Raw genomic sequence first — 19,261 nt, 5'->3', positions numbered from 1 at the left:
CGGGATTTGTAGTTTTTATCCGCACTACCGCATTGACGTGACCATTAAGTGAAGAAAGATAGATTGGCGTGTTTTGAGCCGTGTTTCTATCGTGACATCATCCCGGCAGAGGCCAAGTCATTCGCGTGTTCTGTATCGAGATGGCGATCAGCCCTTTTGCTATTGACCACAAAGTTAAACTTCATGAAAGTTGGTTGAGGAATGGTGTCCAGGCATTGCCTTAGATGGGAACGTCGCCCCTGCTAACATGGCCGGCACGTAACAAACGTAAAGTAGCCGACTGCTGGGGATGTCTGGGATTTGTAGTTTTTCAGTCTTCCCATCGCATGGCCGTGACACTTGCCACAAACAGGGCTTCACAGATTAAAGATGGCGCCCTCGCACACACTGAGGTGCTGTAAACGGGTTATTAACTGGATACCTGTCCTCTTTATCAACCTGGTCGTGGGCTGGTCTTACTACGCTTATGTAGTGGAGCTTTGTGTTTGTAAGTATACGTTATTTGAATGTAATTATATACAAATTTATAAACGTATATCTCTCAACTGTGGAGGCGGATATGCGTTTGTGTTGACAATTTTGATAGCTGTCATTTGTCACATACGATCATTCGTCAGGAAATACGAGCCCCGGGGTGTAATCTTAAATCGTTGATATTTGATTTTTTTTTTCTTCCATTGTTTTGTTCGATCACTGAAGTTTTTGTTTCTTAACGGAGAGTTAATTTCAGTAGACAAATGTGGTTTAACTTTTGCTGTACTTTTGCCTTATTCTAACGGTATCACTTGAAAATAATGCCGTTTTATGAGTTATGAAAGCTACAATAAGTTGAATGATACAAGTTCCGATCGTCGTTGAAATTCATGAAAGAATTTTTTTAAGTAATGTTCGTTGCAGGTATTTTTTTCTCCACTCGCAGCAATGCTATCTGATTGATCTTTATTGGTAACAAAGTCTCCAGTATAGGCTGCTTTATAACTTCTGCTTTTATGTCTCGTCTTGAAAAAAAGTCTTAATACTAACAATAAAATACTGTCCATATTAATGTGATAAAGTGACATTTGATATTAATTTAACTGGAATCTGTGTGTTCAGTTTCATGAAAATGAGAAGTACCATTTGAAGTACGAGAAAATTAAGTAATGAGACAGGCTTAACACATAAAATGAGCACAAATGGATGAAAACCTTTTACTCATATCTGTGTGTGTGTGTATATATATATATATATATATATATATATATATATACACACACACACACACACATTTAAAGTGAAGTAATGTGTCTCCAGAGTGCATTCTTTATTTATTAAACACATGGCTTTTTATCTTAAGTGTCAGTCCGGAACTGATGATACCATTATGTGCATGTCAATGAATTTTAGCAGCTGTGGTCAGGCAAGGGGCGTCCCTGATTTCTCAACAAAGCTCTTTCTTTCTTGTCTTACTGAGAGGGAGGGAAAGGGGGTGGGGGTGGGGGTGAGGGGGTACTGCAAGTGGTGCCAGGCTGCTGCCACATGGTACCAGGACAGGGTGTCATGCAATGGGGGATGTGAATTTTATTCATTTCTGATGAGTACTAACTAATACATTGTCTGCTTTCTTTGTGCCATCTTACGTAGATACAATCACAAACAATGCAGAGCGAAGTAAGTGACCATACACATTCTTTTTAATATAAAATGAGCAAATATTACATCAGGGTTACTTCACCTTTGCCTTCTCTCAACAGTCAGTTACCTGATCATCTTCCACATTTTCTTCTTCATGTTCATATGGTCTTACTGGAAGACCATCTGCACAAGACCAGCGGAACCATCAAAAGTGGTAAAAGAAAATGTTTGTGTGTCTTTGGGATTTTTTCTTTTTTTTACTTTATTCGTATGAGCATTATTTGGTCTTGCACCGTCAAATATATACAGACGTTATGGACATTGAAAGGAACAATACCTTGGGGGTCTTTGCCCCTGATGCAAATTTAGAATTTTTGCCCCTTTTCATTTTCAATAATTATGTTGGTTTGTGTACTATTTTTAAAGGGAGCTTGAGACACATTTTAGGGCACTAAGATTAAAAATAAAATCAACACAGCCACATACATTTTTTTTCTTTGGGGGGGGGGGGTGACTCAGCTGTCACGGCTAAGTGTATTAGTGTATGGGAAGGCTTCTATTTTTGTTTGTTTTACCACTGTAATTGCTTTGGCCATCAGTTCACCCTGCCGAGAGTGGAGAAAGAACAGTTTGAAAGAGAAGAGCAAGCAGAAATGCAACAGGAAATTCTGAAGAAGGTGGCGAGGAATTTACCCGTGTACACACGCACAGCAGGAGGAGGTGAGGCCTTTTACTGCATTTGTAAACATTGACGGTATTGTCAGCTATTTAAAATCAGACCACCAGGAAGTGTAATCCACACACCTTTCGTCGTTAGTCATTTCATTGTTAGTCATCAACATCTATGCTCGCTCGCTCTAAACAAGTTACAGGAAGTCATATAAAATGATAAGCAAATTATATTTTTCCAGAAAATAGATGCCCGGAACATATGAAAGAATCACCTGGTTATTTTGAATATTTTACAAAAAGTTAAGGTTACGTGCTCTTCTCATGTCTCTAAAAGGCAAAGGTAGGAAGAGAGCCCATCCATCCATCCATCCATCCATCCATCCATCCATCCATCCATCCATCCATCCATCCATCCATCCATCCATCCATTTTCTTAGCTGCTTATCCTCACAAGGTCACGGGGAATGCTGGAGCCCATCCCAGCTGTCAACGGGCAGGAGGCGGAGTACACTCTGAACTGGTTGCCAGCCAATAGCAGGGCACATGGAAACAGCTGCACTCACAATCACACCTAGGGGCAATTTAGAGTGTCCAATTAATGTTGCATGTTTTTGGGATGTGGGAGGAAACCGGAGTGCCCGGAGAAAACTCAAGCAGGCACGGGGAGAACATGCAAAATCCACACTTGCGGGTCTGGGATTAAACCTGAGACCACAGAACTCTGAGGCCAACACTTTACCAGCTGAACCACCATTCTGCCAAGAGAGCCTAAAATTGACAAATTATACCTCTAAAATAGAAGTGTAATGATCATTTTCTTAAAGTCAAGTGAGCCATGCCTCTTGCACCATGTTTCAACAATAGAATACAGTGTGTATATATATATATATATATATATATATATATATATATATATCCATTTTGTAGCGTTTAGCCTCTTTATGGTCACGCATATACCATTTGAATTTGGCCATTGGGTGGGGTCCTCCCTGGCGTGTTTCGTATTCACCCCTCATCCAAAATGTTGCCACATTTCCTGACAGGGCAATAATAACAGGCAAACTTTTAAACAGGGCTATCATACCCAAATTTTTCTATTGCAATTTAAAACAGTTATTAATGTTTGTTAATTGTTTAGTTGGTTAATCTGGTCAGTTATGAATCACACCCCACGCAGGCCCACAGATATGAGATAGACACCCACTACTGAAAATGTTTATCTTAAATCACTAAATGATGTGTAATTTCTGGGGTTTGGTCCTTTTCGATATTCATTTATTTTCCAAACCACTTTTCCAGATTAGAGTCTAAGGTGTGCTGGGATCTATCCCAACTAAGCGCGGGTGAGAGGCCGGGTACAACCTGAACTGGTCGCCAGCCAATCGCAGGGCACACACAAACAAACAAACAAACAACAAACTCCAATTCACATCCACGGACAATTTAGAGACTTCAGTTAATTTACCGTACATTTTTTTAGGAACCGGAGTAGCCGGAGCAAACTCACGCAGGTGGGGGGGCTGGGGCCGAGTATGCAAACTCCACACAGGAAGCTTGGATTTGAACCTGCGACCTCAGAACTGTGAGACACGTGGTATCGCCGCTCATGTCATTATATAACATAAATTACTAATTTCTTTCACTATGACAATATAGTGCATGCTTGCAAGGGTGCGATCTGGCATGCAACACAAAATGTATGCCTTTGACTTAAAGGTGAATGAAATAAAATTAATATTGACAGGTAATGCGTTTAAAAAATACAAAGCAGACATAAAAAGTCATTCTATTTTCTCCTTTTCTCTACAGCCATCCGATACTGTGGCCTCTGCCAGGTAATCAAACCAGACCGCTGCCACCACTGCTCCACCTGTGAGATGTGAGTTCAAGCCTTTCATTTACAACATATTTTTTTGTGATTGGAAAAATACATATATTTTGAATGTTAGCTGCTATACAGTGTTCGTAATGTCAGAGCAAACTCATTTTTGCAATTTTTGGAACTTGTTTCAATGTAGAATACATTAGGTACAAATATAGTGGAAATTGAAAAGTCTGTTAATAAAAATATAAGTGCACAGCGACTTTCGAAACACATTGTATATGTAGTACTATTGTGTTAAAATGTTATTTTCGTGTGATGTTTTGACCTACAGTAACTTCACAAGTGTTGTACTTTGTATTGTTCAAGGTGTGTACTCAAGATGGACCACCACTGTCCCTGGTACTGTAATCACTTTATTTGATTTTTTTTTTTTTTTTTTTTTTATTTCTAGCTAAAGCGTGCTTCTTTCTTTTTTTCATCCTTTCAGGGTGAATAACTGTGTTGGCTTCTCAAACTACAAATTCTTTGTCCTGTTTTTGGCCTATGCCTCACTCTATTGTGGGGTGATATGCGCTACAGTGGTCCAGTACTTCATCAAATTCTGGTCTGTGAGTATGGACCTCTTTTACCCCCAAATAAAAATAGCATGTTGTCTGGTACTTCATGGCAATTAACACTTAATTCAAGTTCGTAACGCTTCATTTGAGGCTCATTCAGTTGTCTTTCTTTTCCTCTCCACAGAAATATCTTCCCAACACGCACGCCAAATTCCACATATTGTTTCTATTTTTTGTGGCGGCGCTGTTCTTCATCAGCATCCTGTCACTCTTCAGCTACCACCTCTGGCTCGTCGGCAAGAACAGGACCACCATAGGTGCTTTTGCAATACGAAGTGTTGCAGTGCTGCTTTTGTCCTCTCTAAAGTCACAGGTGATGTCATGTTTGTGCAATTTAACTGTATTTTTGATTACCATCAACAGAGGCATTTCGGGCCCCAGTGTTTGCAAAAGGGCCAGACAAAAATGGATTTTCTCTGGGCTTCAAGCGGAATGTAGCCGAGGTGTTTGGGGACGAAGCAAAGAACTTTATATTTCCCGTTTTTTCCAGGTAATATGAAATAAAGCTCTCAATTTGAAACACAGATAACATAAGATATAGTTTCACATTATGAATACTAGTAACCCTCGGCTAATGATACCTCACTATTTCAACAGTCTGGGTGACGGGCATTCGTTTGTAACCAGACTGATGCACATAGATCCTGAACAGGCAAACAGCGTCTTGCACCAAAATGGCAAAAGGTTATTTATTGTGTGAAACATTTCATATTGAGTTATTTTTTCCACGCCAATAATCCCCAATGTGTCTTTCATTACAGTCTTTCTAATGAGGAAATAAACCCAAATGTGCACGGCGACAATGCACAACACAAAGTGGATGAGAAGGAGCTGAATGGTACTCTATATAAATACTGAATATATTGATGGGTAATGTCATTCTGAAAAACGGGCTTCCCTATTTTGGATTCTTTGCTTCTTGTTAGGAGGAGTCCAGATAGTGTCTGTGGCCATTGAGAGTGAGCCATAGAAGGTAAATTACATTGTGTAATTATAACATTTTGGTGGTTTTCTTTGTGTTTTAAAATAAATGTCGTTGTCGCTCGTCCAGGCGACCTCACACGCTGCCTTGACCATCAGCACGTCCATAGGAGCCATCATCTGTTGAGGGCTTCTACAGTCCCAATGTTCTTTTTTTTTTTTTTTTTTTTTAATTATTTCAAATTAGCTTGCTACTCGGAACTACAAAGGCATCATCATAACCCCTAGACTGCTGCTGTCTGATTCAGAGGTTTGGACACACTGCGGTCCAATCTTATTGACATCAAACTGGGAGTGCTTTACTCTACGAGCCGGTGTGTGTATTTAATTTCGCTAAATAAGTCGCGTAACATGCACTATTATACTAGCATAATTAAATATATCTCATATTAGTTGAGCATCAATACACACTTAATGGATCAGCGGTAATGAATGCTCGCAACTATATGTGCAATATGTCCAAGAAGATTCAGCACAGTGAGTCACTTTTTTTTTTTTTTCTTCCTAACTGATTTTCTCAAAGTCAAATGATTTTTGTTTACAGTGTTGAACTATGTATTTTGCGACATTCATAATGTGGACTGAATATTTAACGTGTGAGATCTAAATCTGGTAAATACTTTTGATGTGGGTACTAATAACTTCCACTGCATCATTTATATTTTAAATTATGTCCTTATACTATTTGTAACTGTATCCTTAAATATTGTAAAAACACAATGTGTTGATTTTATTACAGCATCGTTACATATTATTCTTTCTCCTGCATGCCATCTCATGTCAGTTCATTTCAATTCAAACATTTTCAAACAGGTCCAGTTATTTTCCCTGGTTGAGCTTCTTTAAAAAAAACAAATCAAATTAAATCAGGATCAATTTTCAGGCCATCCTGTTCCATTCTAATTATTCAGTTAACAGTATTGTGAATTTTATCATTGATGCTTACTGTCAATCAAATGAAGAGTTGAATTCAGACCTCTGCCCAGGCCAAACATGTCATAATACTTGTTTATACTCATATTGTATGTATGAGAAATGGTGCAGCAAACAGCTGAGATAATAATCTTTTAAATATTGAATAATAATACATTACTGAGAATAAGTGATATGGAAACTGGATTGATGGATGATAATAATAATAATAATCCCAGTTGCCCTTGTGTCAGTGCTGTTTCACTCCAGTCCTGCAGGTGACACTAAAGTCCATTGCAAAATTACTGCTTAAGTACGCAGAGATGTTTTTTTCCATTTTCAGTGAAATCATGAGATCTGTTCAAAAATTAAAAAAAAAATAAAAAAAAGATTGCACATTACTGGATGCAGGACTACTGCATGTCCACATCTCCAACAGTATATTTAAATGTCAGTGTACCATTTTAATTCTGCCATAACGATCAAACCATCAATGAGATGGGGTGTAAATTTTTTTTCCCAAATACTGTAGCATCTTTTGTCAATACGAACAGATTCCAGTGAGCTATATTCGAATCAAGACATATTACACAACGATGAAAATTAGCTTGGGTCAGCTTTAATGAGTGCTCAGATGAGAAAAAGATGTCACTATTGACCAAGGCTTTTGAGCCGGGAAGCCTACAAAAATAATAATGCATACTTACTACATTGCGAGTAATATAAAAATAATACAGAATATTTCTAGCAACCTGTTTTTTGTTTTTTTAAACAGCCTATCGGTTTTACACCTTTTTATATTTACCTGGAAGCCACACACCCAACCAAAGTTCACATGTGCTGATCCATTCATGGCCTCTGTTTTGATGTCATTTTAATGACTGTGACTGTCTGTGAATGAATGAGCGACAGTTACTTATGGAGAGGTTCTCATAAACCTGTAATTTCTTAACGTGTCATCAAGCCATGGCTCCTTAAAAGTAGCATAAGGTTAAAGTACACTTTACTTGAACCATTTGCACACCACACTGCCATGCGAATGGGAATCCTTTTTTGTTGTTGTTATCATCTTCCACATAGAAGCGAGGTCTGATCAGGAAGTTCAAATAGGAGGACTTTTTAAGGGAAGGTTTTAGGCAAGAAAAATATCAGGCAACATGGAGGAAGCCGTCAACAGCACTATTGAGCCCGCCTGTTTACAAGAACCCCCGCTGGCCTTGGATGTGATTAAGCGTAAGTCTTTCCTTATCAGGCACGTCAAGAAAATGATAGAGCCACACAGCAATGCTGAGCATCTGAGAGCCACAAAAGTATCCAACTGCTTTTTTTTTTGTGTGGTCTTTGGTCTTGATTATGTGCAAATTTTCCCTCTTGAATAACTGCCAAAATAGCTCAAAATAACAAATAAATAAATGGCATCAAGAACACAAGGCTTTTTAATATTGTGCTGAAATATACCTGTATTCCTCTTTTTCAAAGAATCAGTCTTCATTTCAGGATCCTGTTGCTGTTTTTATTTTTATATTTGTAAATAGGTCCATATTTAATGTGCCACTAAGTGTCTTTTTTTTTTTGTTTGTTCCAATCAGAATTAGATGCTTTCGGAATGTGCCTGTACTCTATGCTCACCTTCATGTCCTGCGTTTCCCTGCTGCTCTACTTGGAGCAATGCGTTTACATTTATAAAAAACTGCCCTACCCAAAAAAGACAACCATCATCTGGGTCAATGGAGCCGCACCAGTAAGCTTCCCTTTCCTACAATTACATGACAGGAATATGTTGAAATAACTATTCAAACACTATGACTTTTGAATAAAGGGTATGTTAAAGTGCTTTGTTTAAGAATTCATAAAATAATGTTCTTATTTTAGGTCATTGCCATCATGTCTTGTTTTGGGATGTGGATCCCCAGGGCTGTCATGTTCACAGATATGACGTCAAATTGGTGCGTTTTTCTTCACCTTCAAGGTTATGAAAATCACAAGCATTGATGTCAAACTAATTTTTGTCGTGTGCCACATTGAAGGCAACTACGACATTATAACCGTATAAATGTGTCATCGCATCATCACATTATTACAAATGCACACAAAAAAATTATGAATGACTGGTTTTGAAATCCAAACTGAAGGAAACCAAATCTATTGTCTATTTAAAAAGTGGTTTGATTAATAAATGCTTGCATTCTCCCAACATTCTTCAAAGTGATCTCAATTTGCAATTGAGGAACGGGTTTTAGCAAGAAAAATCAAGTGGACGCGCTTGGTTTGAAAAATTATGTGGCGGGACCGATCCGGCCCCCCCGGGCTTTACTGCAATTGTTTTCAACTTCCAATAAAATCTAAAAATGAATAAATAAATAAAATACAAGAGCTGCATTTGGAAAGATGCCCTTGCGCAAAGCACTTAACTGTCATATCATCAACTCCGAAGCATCAGAGGGAAACCTTATGTGTAAAGTCTGTGTGTAGTTTAAGCCAGTCAGTAAATCATTACACAGGCAAAGATCAGGGGTCGCGCTATACTGTACCTCCAACTCGTGTGGGTGTTTAATATAAATGCCGTTGGACTACATGATTTGTGGTTCCTATCAAAATGTCACTAAACACGCTGTTGTATTCGTGTAGTTACTTTGCAGTAGTCGTGTACAAAGTGTTGGTTTTGCTGATTGAGGAGTTGGGCGGCAGCGCAGCATTTCTGAAGCGCTTTTCCGGTAAACCCTTCAAGATCAGCACTGGGCCGTGCTGCTGCTGCTGCCTGTGTTTACCACGCGTGCCCATGTCACGGTACTGACAATGACATCCTTTGGATCTGGCTTGTGAACTTCAATGGAATTAAATGCCAATGTATATTTTATTGGGTTCAAGAGGCATGCTATTCTTGCTGAAGCTGGGCGCACTGCAGTACGCCATCCTAAAGACGGTGCTCAGTGTCCTCTCCATAATACTCTGGACAAATGGCAACTTTGACCTCTCAGATGTAAGTTTATTTTATTGCTTCATCCCAGAGCGCAAACAATTACAAATGACTTTGACGTTTTTTTTTCCCCCCAGCTAGAGATCACGGGTTCGGCAATTTGGATCAACCCGTTCATTGGCGTTCTCACCATCACCTCCCTGTGGCCTGTAGCCATTGTGTTCATGAACACCAACTACCTTTTACGCAGCCTCAATATTGTACCAAAGTACGCCATGTACCAAGTGAGTAGATGGGAACAGTTCTCTATGAATGCTGTCAAAGAAAAATGACAAATATTTTCTTTAATGACAAGTGACACTTACTGACCACAAAATTCGATACACCACGCAAATGACCGTATCTACTAGCAGCAGTAGCAGTACAAATATATCCCCCAAATATTATCACGTGTAACAACAAGCACCATTTGCAGTCATAAATGAGTAAGTATTTGAATGAATGAATGATCCATCTATTTTCGATAGCACTTCTCCTCTTCAAACCCAGATGGCCTCGAGTGAAAGGAGCACGTCACCTTTGAGTCAGTCAAGGTCCACTGAACTAAAAAAAGTCAATCACATGACTCATATAGAACAGACAACATTTCACACGCCTATTTAGATAGTGACAACTGAACACATGCTGCTTGCATGATAGTTAGCCATGCGAACTGTAACACAATCAATTATGCCCCCAAAACACAATTGTTGTATACTAATTTGACCATGCTTAGTCTTTACCAAATGTATTTTTTTGAGAGACAATCCAGCAAAATGAATGGGACTCTTTTTTTTTTTGTGTGTGTGCTCTTGATGTTGTCAATCCTATTTCTACCCAAATCTTACTTCTCTAACAAGTTAAAAAAAATCTGTTGAGTATAACATTTTCTGTAACCTAGTGGTTGCTTAGCATATTTGCCTCACAATGGACCTTTCCGGTGGCGATCTTAAGCTCCACCCCATTAGCCATGTCCCACAAGCTTCCAAAATGGTGACTGAACAGAACATGTTTGAAGTCGATTCTCTAACGTGTACTCCAGATAATGCAGTATGTTTTTTGCCAAATGCATCAGACTTGTCCAAGAGAGTTCTACAGAGAGGTCTCAACTATTTCACGCAAGGATATGTACACGGAATTAAGATTTTGGACGGAGCAGGACACAACATCAGAGTTACAGCGAAACGTTGGCGATCGATACAAAAAAGTTTGACGCCTCACAAACTTCATATTGAAATCCAACAGGATGAAATAGTGGAATCGTACTGCACATGTAAAGCACAGTGAGTAGTTTTTTCTTGGAAAAATCACAAGTAATATCATTGTAGTCTTTATAAGTGAGATAGGTTAGATTTTCTACAAGTGCATTTAAACAATGGGGATTCACTCAGTCAGTACCGTAGTCACCAGATGAAAAAGTTTGACTCGGCCCGTAATCGAACCCAGTGCTCTGTCTTATAAATGTGATGTGATACAAATCGGCAAATTTACATTTCTCTTGCATGACATGGCGCATTTACTTATCTCTAGCCCGACTCTTAGGCATAAAACAGGACACACTTCATTCAGCAGGTCAGTGATACACTAACAAAGTGAAAGTTGTTCTCCTGCAATGTATAAAGCACTGATAATAATGAAATCAAAATCAGAGAAGATACTTCTCCCTCACTTACCTTTGAACATACAGCCTTGTGTTTGTTGATATTGTTTATATTTAGTTGTACGTTCGCTCTTCCGCAAGCCTTCATCCATCGTAGACACTTCGTCAACTGTGTTTTAGGCTATGGAAAATGTATCAACCTTGCCCCTTGTAACCTAGCAGGATATCTTTCATCAGAATTGCACGTTCCCCAAGTGCATCTGAGGACCATTTTGTTCGTAACATTAACTTTTCCAATCGCACGCTACTGACAACCAGGATTGCTTGTGGGACAATATGCCGAGAGGGGCGTGTCAAGCAAGGGGTTAAGACAATGCGGCGATCTGATTGGCTATTTTTGTAGGACTGATTGACAGGTCAGAAAGGTCCATTTTGGGTTCTGGCTCTGAGTTCCAAACTCTGCTCTGGCATGTTGTGTTGGGTTTGCATTCTTGCCAAATCTGGCTTCCTCCTGCATTCCCAAAATTGGAAATAATTGAAGAATCTAAACTGAATGTGAGTTTGAATAGCTGGTGAATCCCGCCTCTCACCAAGGTCAACTGGATTAGACTTCAGCTCACCTGCAACCCAAAGAGGACAAGCGCCATAGAAAGTGGAAGGATGGGTGGAACGCATTAAAAAACTATATTTTTCCATCTTATTTAAGAAACAGTGACCCGACATGGACTGAAGGAAAGCAGGGTACTAAATACAAACAGACTGTCAAGACAATGAGGCACATCTGGACATGACACAAGCAGATGCAGGGAGCTGTTTGGTTGAAACAAATATTAATACTGACTAGAACAGGTGGCAACCAAAACCTAACCTGCAGAAAATATTTGAACAAGGGACACAGGAAAACAGGACATACAATAACAGAACAAAAACTCAATCTCATCAAGTCAACAAAAACATGAATCATGACCATTTTTGAAAAATATTACATTTGAACAGTCCTATATATTATATTCCAGCATGAAAAATGTAATTTTGGATTCAAAAGCTTGAACACACTGTGCTGTCTTAACCTTGACGGGAAATTATTTTTGTAATCAGCAGCTGCCGGTAATCAACTTTAGATTAGGTGGTTTAGGAGAGAAGGTAGAGTAGAAGAGGCAAGCACAATTGACCAGCAAGTGGCTTTGATTCGTAAGGGAGAAGTTAGAAAGGCACTGAACAGATTGAAAAATGGAAAGACAATTGGTCCCAATGACATACCAGTGGAGGTATGGAAGCAATTTGGTGAGGTGGCTTTGGAGTTTTTGACCAACTTATTCAAGAGAATACGAGCAGGAGAGTAGATGCCAGAAGAATGGAGGAAAAGTGTTCTAGTTCCCATTTTTAAGAAAAAAGGCGATGTTCAGAACTGTGGAAACTACAGAGGAATAAAGATGATGAGCCACACAATGAAGTTATGGGAAAGAGTAGTGGAGGCTAGACTCAGGACAGAAGTAAGTATCTGCGAGCAACAGTGTGGTTGCATGCCTAGAAAAAGTGCCACAAATGCATTATTTGCCTTGAGGATGCTAATTGAAAAGTTCAGAGAAGATCAGAAAGAGCTACATCGTGTCTTTGTGGATCTAGAGAAAGCCTATGACAGAGTCCCAAGAGAGGAACTATGATACTGCATGCACAAGTCTGGTGTGGCGGAGAAATATGTTAGAATGGTACAGGACATGTATGAGGGCAGCAGAATAGCGGTGAGGTGTGCCGTTGGTGTGTCAAAATAATTTAATGTGGAGGTGTGACTGCATCAGGGATCTGCGGTGAGCCCCTTCCCTCCTCAGATGAGGTTAGACTGGAATCCCCTTGGAGTATGATGTTCGCAGATGATATTGTGATCTGCAGTGTGAGCAGGGAGCAGGAGGAGGAACAATTAGAAAGATGGAGGCACGCACTGGAAAGGAGAGGAGAGGATTAGCCGAAGTAAAACAGAATATATGTGCGTGAATGAGAGGGGCAGAGGAGGAGGAGTGAAGCTCCAGGGAGAAGAAATAGCGAAGGTGGATGACTTCAAATACTTGGTCAACAATACAGAGCAATGGAGAGTGTGGTAAGGAAGTGAAGAAACTGGTCCAAGCGGGGTGGAACAGTTGGCGGAAGGTGTCTGGTGTTCTATGTGACAGAAGAGTATCCGGCAGGATGAAAGGCAAAATTTATAAAACGCTGGTGAGGCCGGCTATGATGTACGGATAAGAGACGGTGACCCTGAAGAAACAACAGGAAGCAGAACTTGAGGTAGCAGAAATGAAGATGTTGAGGTTCTCGCTCGGAGTGAGCAGGTTGGATAGGATTAGAAAATGAGCTCATTAGAGGGACAGCCAAAGTTTGATGTTTTGGAGACAAGGTTAGAGAGAGCAGACTTCGATGGTTTGGACATGTTCAGAGGCGAGAGAGTGAGTATATTGGTAGAAGGGTGCTAAGGAAGGAGCTGCCAACCAAAAGAGCAAGAGGAAGACCAAAGAAAAGGTTGACGGATGTTGTGAGGATAGTGGGTGTTAGAGAGGAGGATGCACAAGATAGGCTTGGATGGAAAAAGATGACACATTGTGACGACCCCTAACGAGACAAGCTGAAAGAAAAAGAAGAAGAAGGTTTGGTACAATAAATGAATCACAACTCAATCTGTGTAAAAAAAAAAAAAAAAAAAAAAAACTCTTCTCAAAGCAATAATGCTTAACATTGATGCTGTTTTCATCAGAATATGGTGTGTGGTTGTACTTTGCAGTGCTATAGAAATGTACTGCATCTTAGCCACCTCATATTGCTGCATTAAAGACACCTGTAAAACACTAATGCAAAAAAATACCGTTACATTAATGCCTGTCTGACAATGTCATCCAAAAATGAGCACCACACTTCCAGTCTGTGATTACAACTACTGCATTCATGTGGTATAAATTAAATGTAATGCAATGACTGCAATCTGCAATCTACTCATCAAGTGCTTATTTTTAATCCTCAGCTAATACTCGTATTAAGTCAGCTGCAAACGTCCATCATCAACATCCTGGCCCTGGATGGAACCATCGCCTGCGCCCCTCCCTTCTCCTCGCAGGCTCGAGGATCCAGTGAGAAACATTTCCGCAAGTCTTTCATTTTTATCCTCCTCCTTTCCGCGACAGGGCCCAATCTGTTTCTGTCCCTTTCCCGCAGTGCTAAGTCAGCAGATGATGATCATGGAGATGTTCGTCATCACCCTGGTCACTCGCTTCTTTTATCGCCGTACATATGACGCGCTCCCCTTAGCCGCACATGACCACTGGCAGCACAAGGACGGAGAATCCATGCAGGCTGTTCACATGGAGCACGACGTCTGAAACTCGGCCAGCTCAGAGATGCTCTTTATCTGAGGTACCGTTGATCAAACGGTCAATTTGATGTGGTTCTGTGAGGCGGACACTACCTCAAATGTCACTTAAGTGGGGAAAAAAAAAAAAAAAACATCTTCGCGGTATTCAGCAGTATTGTATTAACTAACTTTGAATACGTTCTCTTAGGTTAATTCAACAAATTATTCTCTGAATAAATATGCTATTCTTACGTAAAAGAGGTTGTATCATGTTTTTTCACAGTTCAGTATGAAACTTAACTTTTTATCAGTTTTTCATCTTCATGGGTACTTTATGAGTTAGTATAATATGAATCGAGTCATCTTAGATAATAGAGTGTGTAGCTTGAAAAATTATACTGTATTTGTACTGTATTTTCTAGATAGGGGTTTACAAACTAATGAAATACAAGAGGTGTGTGTTAACAATTATGCACTTTGGTCTGTTAGAGACAACAATATGTTTATTATGATAGAACAATTGCATTATTGTATCTGCATCTTTGTGCAACATAGTTAGCTAAATACAGGAGTGAAGCAAAATACGATATTCCAAAGATGTGTTCCCTACTTTATCACTGTTCTGCAATACAGTTCTATAGCACTGATCATTTGCATTCATTTTCCATACTGCTTCTTCTCACTGGTCACGGGCGTGCTGGAGCCGATCTCAACTGTCTTGGGCCATAGGCGGGGGAACACCCTGAACTGGTCGCCAACCAGTCGCAGAGCACAGAAACAAATAACTATTAGCACACACGGGAAATTTGCAGTCTTCAGTCAACCTACCATGCATGTTTTCGGGATGTGGAAGGAAACCAGTGTACCAAGAGAAACCCCACGCAAGAACATGCAAACTCCACGCAGGCGAGGCCCGATTTAAAGCCGCCGGGTCCTCAGAACTGTGAGGCAGACCTGCTATCCAGTCAGCAGCCGTGCCATCAAATAATTACCATAAATAACTTGATACTGTTTTATTATCTTTTTCAAGGTATTTTTTTTTTATACTGATCTTTTGTACTGGATCTCATGAGATGGAGTCCTATACAAACACCTACTGGACTTCAGACACTAGCATACAGTAACTACAGTTGTCGATTTTATCAAGCCCTTTATTACAACTGTAGGCCCTGATTCAACTTTCTGTTTCTAATCGTGTACTTTATGTGCAATGGAGCTGTTTTTTTAACCTTTAGGCTGTCATATTTAAATGTTATTTCATAGCTAAATGTATTAAGAATCAAAGCTCCGTTAAGCCTTTTTATGTGTTTTCTGTGGCCAAAACACCAGACGTTTATTTCAAGCATGCTGACCCACTTAGCACAATGCAGGAAAGACTTGTGCCAAGGATGACCTGGAAGCTTTTTCCTGCTATTCCTCTAATGGCCAAAAGAGAGCGTGTTCCACTTCAAAGCCTCATACGTTGACCTGAAAATAAAGAACCATCCCTTTCCCTCCTCCGCTCAAACACCTTATTTAGAAAACCCATTGACAGCAAAGTTGAACCTTTCATCTAAGCCACTACTTTATGTTATGTTAGTATGTTATTATGCAAGCGAGCAAACAAGGTGAAGATGTTCTCACATCTGAGTAGAATTCTATGCAGATTATACCAACATTTTGTATTCAGTTACACATCCAAAACAGATACTTGCTTGTTTCTTCTTCTTCTTTACGCCCCAGCAGTTGTATAATCTTTCTCATGACTCCACTGTGTTCAGTTCTGATTCAAAGGGTTGACCCTCTCACACATTCAATTTGATTTATTGGTTCTAAAAATAGCATTTAGAGGGCTCACAGATACCATATGACTAAACTTTGTATCAGAATAAACTAATACACTTGGCTGTATAATATAAGAATCTTATATTTTATTTATATAGCATGGAGTGGACATAAAAAGTCTACATACCCCTGTTCAAATGCCAGGTTTCTGTGACACAAAAAAGGAGACCAAGACAATTACTTTCAAAACTTTATCTGCCATTGTGAGCTGTAACGTGTCCAACTAAATTGAATTTTTTTGCAAGAGAAAAATCATCTGAGTTTGTGTGGGCGCACAAGTGTGCACACCCACTTCGAAGTGTGATTTTACAGTGTTCAAAATTAACCACACATTCTTCACCTCACATTCAAGCTCATGTTTGACAGAACACAACACACACCTACCATATTATTAAAGTGCCGTTGATTAAATAGCAGCAAATTTCAGGTGTTCCAGCAGGCTTTTCCTGGCATTTTTTTTTTTGGAGAGGGGGCGGGTGGGGGTTGCTAACACTGACTGGTAATGAACGATTTTGAAGATGCCTGTGACCTAGTTGACTTGAGATATTGAAAAAAATATCTTATACATTCAAATTGCTATTAATAGTTTAATTGTCTATGTTGTCCATATAAACAGTCATCAGGCACATAGAGAAAGTGAAAACATGTTGATGACAGCCCCTGGCTCTGCAATGCTGACGAAAGCAGCTTACCCCCTCAGTTGCCATGGTAACTAGAGAGAGGAGCCAGGCAAAAGCGAGGGAAAGAGGAGGGGCTTTGGAGGGAGAAATAGAGGAGAAAGCATTGGAGGGACAGAGGGAGGATACACAGACAGACGATAACATAGTAAATGTAGTCAGACCAAAGAAGGTGAAGACATTCTTCAGAGGTGGACAAGATAAGCTTGGATATTAATGCTCCGTCCAGCGTCTTTCGAGTAATCACAACATCAAGAGAGGGGAGGAGACGGGGGCTAACGCAGAGAAAGGATGGATGTACATACGGAGAACATGGACCCCCCGCCTAGTGAATGCCAACCAAGTGGAAAAATACGAAAAGGATTCAAGCTGTTTGGCAAACGAAAGCCTAGCAACATCTTTTCTCTTAAAAACAACAAATCACCTGTCACCAGGAGCCACACCGTCGATGGATTACCCGAGGGCGCTGCTCCTGATTACGAGCTGGAGGTGGACAAGGAGAAGCCGCGGGAGGTGAGTCAAGGATATGGCGAGCGTGCGGAAGAGGAGCAAACGGGCGAAGATGGCGTCCTGGCCGCCTCTCGCAACTCCATCTCTTCATCCGGCTCCGCCAAATCCATCCGTTTTTTTTCACGACTGAGGGGAGCCCGGAGAGGAGGAGGCGATCGCAAAGTCCACACCGTGTCGCAGCCAGTGACTCGACAACGGCAAGGTCTGAAGAGTCTCTTCGGCAGCATGAAGTTACGCCCGAAAGACAAGGAGGACAAGGAGGAAGCTCTCCCCAGCCCACTCCTCATGTCCTCCCGCTCTAACAGTGTGGAAATCATCAAAGAGGACATTGGCCTCACCCCCAAATCTCCTCTTCGTTCTCTGGAGAGCCGTGGGAAAGCGAGTAGTGAGAGCTCCCTGACGGCAGCTGGCGATGTGAGCAGACTTGATGAGGATGCAGTGCCTGTGCCTGCCACAGAACCTCCAGGGCCCACTGAGAGCAGCCTGGGCTCCTTGCTGGACGACATATCCTCTCTCCTCACCTTTGAGTCCATCTCAGGAGGAGACATCATGGCTGACGTGAAGGCCGAGTGGGGCAAAGCCAGATGGACTTCCACTCCGGAAACACCCGAGGTCTCAGCATCGGCCACTTCTCCCTCTTCCAAACCTGCCGCCACAACTCCTCTGAGCTCGGCCACAGTGACCACCTCTTCGTCACCTCTCGCCGCCGGCGGTCCCTCTATTCCTTGTATGAAACCTCCAACCTCGTCTTCTGTAGCCACACTAGTTGTGACCAATTTTACCAAATCCTCCACACTGACAACTCAATCAGTTAAACTGAGCTTGGACTCTTCACCAACTCTGGTGCAACCTTCTATTGGGATTACAGTAAAATCAATTCCTACAACAACAAATGAGAAACTTTCACCAAGCCCTCCAATAATGTCTGCCCCTTCCATAACAATGAAAACAGCACCGGGCAATACTTCAATGAAGCAGGCTGCTTTGGACAAGACTCAAGTATCCACTTGTGACTCCACTTTTGGCAAAGAGACTTCATCGTATAAAGCAACTTCCGCTCTTCCTTCTCCCTCTCAAACTATCCCCTCTGTAAGTAAACCTCCCCCTGTAGCTACAACACTTCTTCCATCCCATAAACCTGCAGGTCACAGTCTTTCCTCCCCTGCTACCTTTACACAACCTGATAGCAATTTTCAAACTTCTTCGCATACCAGACCTCAAAATGTAGCTGAAAACGTGCAAACTGCTCCCAGCCCCGTTAAAAGCAAAACTCCTTTAATTTTGCACACCACGATAACCACGACCTTGGCATCCGTTTCCAAACCTGTCCAATCCTCCAGTGAGACCTCCGTCCCTCCAAATCGTCAGCAACCTGAGCCTAGCCCAACCAATTTCAAAAGTTTCTCTATTGCTGCAAAATCTCCCGTGTCTTTAGATTCTAATATTCTTGCTGTTTCTCAAGAACCTCCATCAATCCCTGCCACCCCTCTGTCCCTCGTAACTGGATCTGCAGACCCTCCTGTTCCCTCATCTTTAGTATCTGCGACTAAGGTACTTCCTATTGCTGTCCCAACCACTTCTGAGCCACCCGTCCCAGCTCCTACTCCAGTTTATGTGCCGAAAGGCTCTCCTGCTCCAGAACAGATCCCTATTAATCAATGGAAATCGCCCGTTCTTCCGGCATCTTCCTCCCCGGCCACTACCCCTGTGCCTTTGCCAAGTGAAGCTGCACCATCTAA

The 19,261-nt window shown here is 41.0% G+C and overlaps 2 protein-coding genes across 4 annotated transcripts in view; both read left to right on the top strand.

Annotated features, from left to right (window-relative positions):
• Nucleotides 1–311: 311 nt before the first annotated feature.
• On the top strand, nucleotides 312–6,763 carry LOC133491816 (palmitoyltransferase ZDHHC20-B-like). The gene is made up of 13 exons (XM_061803441.1): nucleotides 312–487; nucleotides 1,624–1,650; nucleotides 1,734–1,828; nucleotides 2,214–2,334; nucleotides 4,096–4,165; nucleotides 4,478–4,510; nucleotides 4,599–4,719; nucleotides 4,853–4,985; nucleotides 5,092–5,218; nucleotides 5,326–5,412; nucleotides 5,490–5,566; nucleotides 5,655–5,701; nucleotides 5,780–6,763. The coding sequence occupies exons 1-12, from the start codon at nucleotides 370–372 to the stop codon at nucleotides 5,696–5,698; spliced, it is 1,053 nt and encodes a 350-aa protein (XP_061659425.1). The 5' UTR covers nucleotides 312–369; the 3' UTR covers nucleotides 5,699–5,701; nucleotides 5,780–6,763.
• Nucleotides 6,764–7,206: 443 nt separating this feature from the next.
• LOC133491817 (organic solute transporter subunit alpha-like) overlaps nucleotides 7,207–19,261 on the top strand; it is a 23,526-nt gene continuing 11,471 nt past the window's right edge. The window contains exons 1-8 of one of the 3 annotated variants that reach the window (XR_009792487.1): nucleotides 7,207–7,854; nucleotides 8,211–8,362; nucleotides 8,494–8,567; nucleotides 9,250–9,408; nucleotides 9,490–9,601; nucleotides 9,676–9,822; nucleotides 10,653–10,860; nucleotides 14,185–14,288. Coding sequence is in view for 2 of the 3 variants with exons in the window: in XM_061803444.1 (XP_061659428.1) it covers nucleotides 7,779–7,854; nucleotides 8,211–8,362; nucleotides 8,494–8,567; nucleotides 9,250–9,408; nucleotides 9,490–9,601; nucleotides 9,676–9,822; nucleotides 14,185–14,290; nucleotides 14,376–14,539 (990 nt within the window). In the remaining variant the exon portion in view is untranslated. Of the gene's footprint in view, nucleotides 7,855–8,210; nucleotides 8,363–8,493; nucleotides 8,568–9,249; nucleotides 9,409–9,489; nucleotides 9,602–9,675; nucleotides 9,823–10,652; nucleotides 10,861–14,184; nucleotides 14,291–14,375; nucleotides 16,389–19,261 lie in introns of those variants that run through there. The other 2 variants (XM_061803444.1, XM_061803443.1) reach the window with 2 other exon arrangements.

This window comes from Syngnathoides biaculeatus, chromosome 18 (assembly GCF_019802595.1).
Source record: "Syngnathoides biaculeatus isolate LvHL_M chromosome 18, ASM1980259v1, whole genome shotgun sequence".
NCBI lineage: Eukaryota > Metazoa > Chordata > Actinopteri > Syngnathiformes > Syngnathidae > Syngnathoides > Syngnathoides biaculeatus.
Note: the sequence above shows the minus strand (reverse complement) of the source record. Positions and strands in the feature narration are given on the sequence as shown.

What these genes read in the sequence shown, in the direction of transcription:
- LOC133491816 (XM_061803441.1), top strand. Translation starts at nt 370, where the DNA reads ATGGCGCCCTCGCACACACTGAGGTGCTGTAAACGGGTTATTAACTGG. An exon ending in CAGCGGAACCATCAAAAGTG is followed by an intron (nt 1,829 to 2,213) that starts GTAAAAGAAAAT and finishes TTTGGCCATCAG; the next exon opens with TTCACCCTGCCGAGAGTGGA. An exon ending in ATGGACCACCACTGTCCCTG is followed by an intron (nt 4,511 to 4,598) that starts GTACTGTAATCA and finishes TCATCCTTTCAG; the next exon opens with GGTGAATAACTGTGTTGGCT.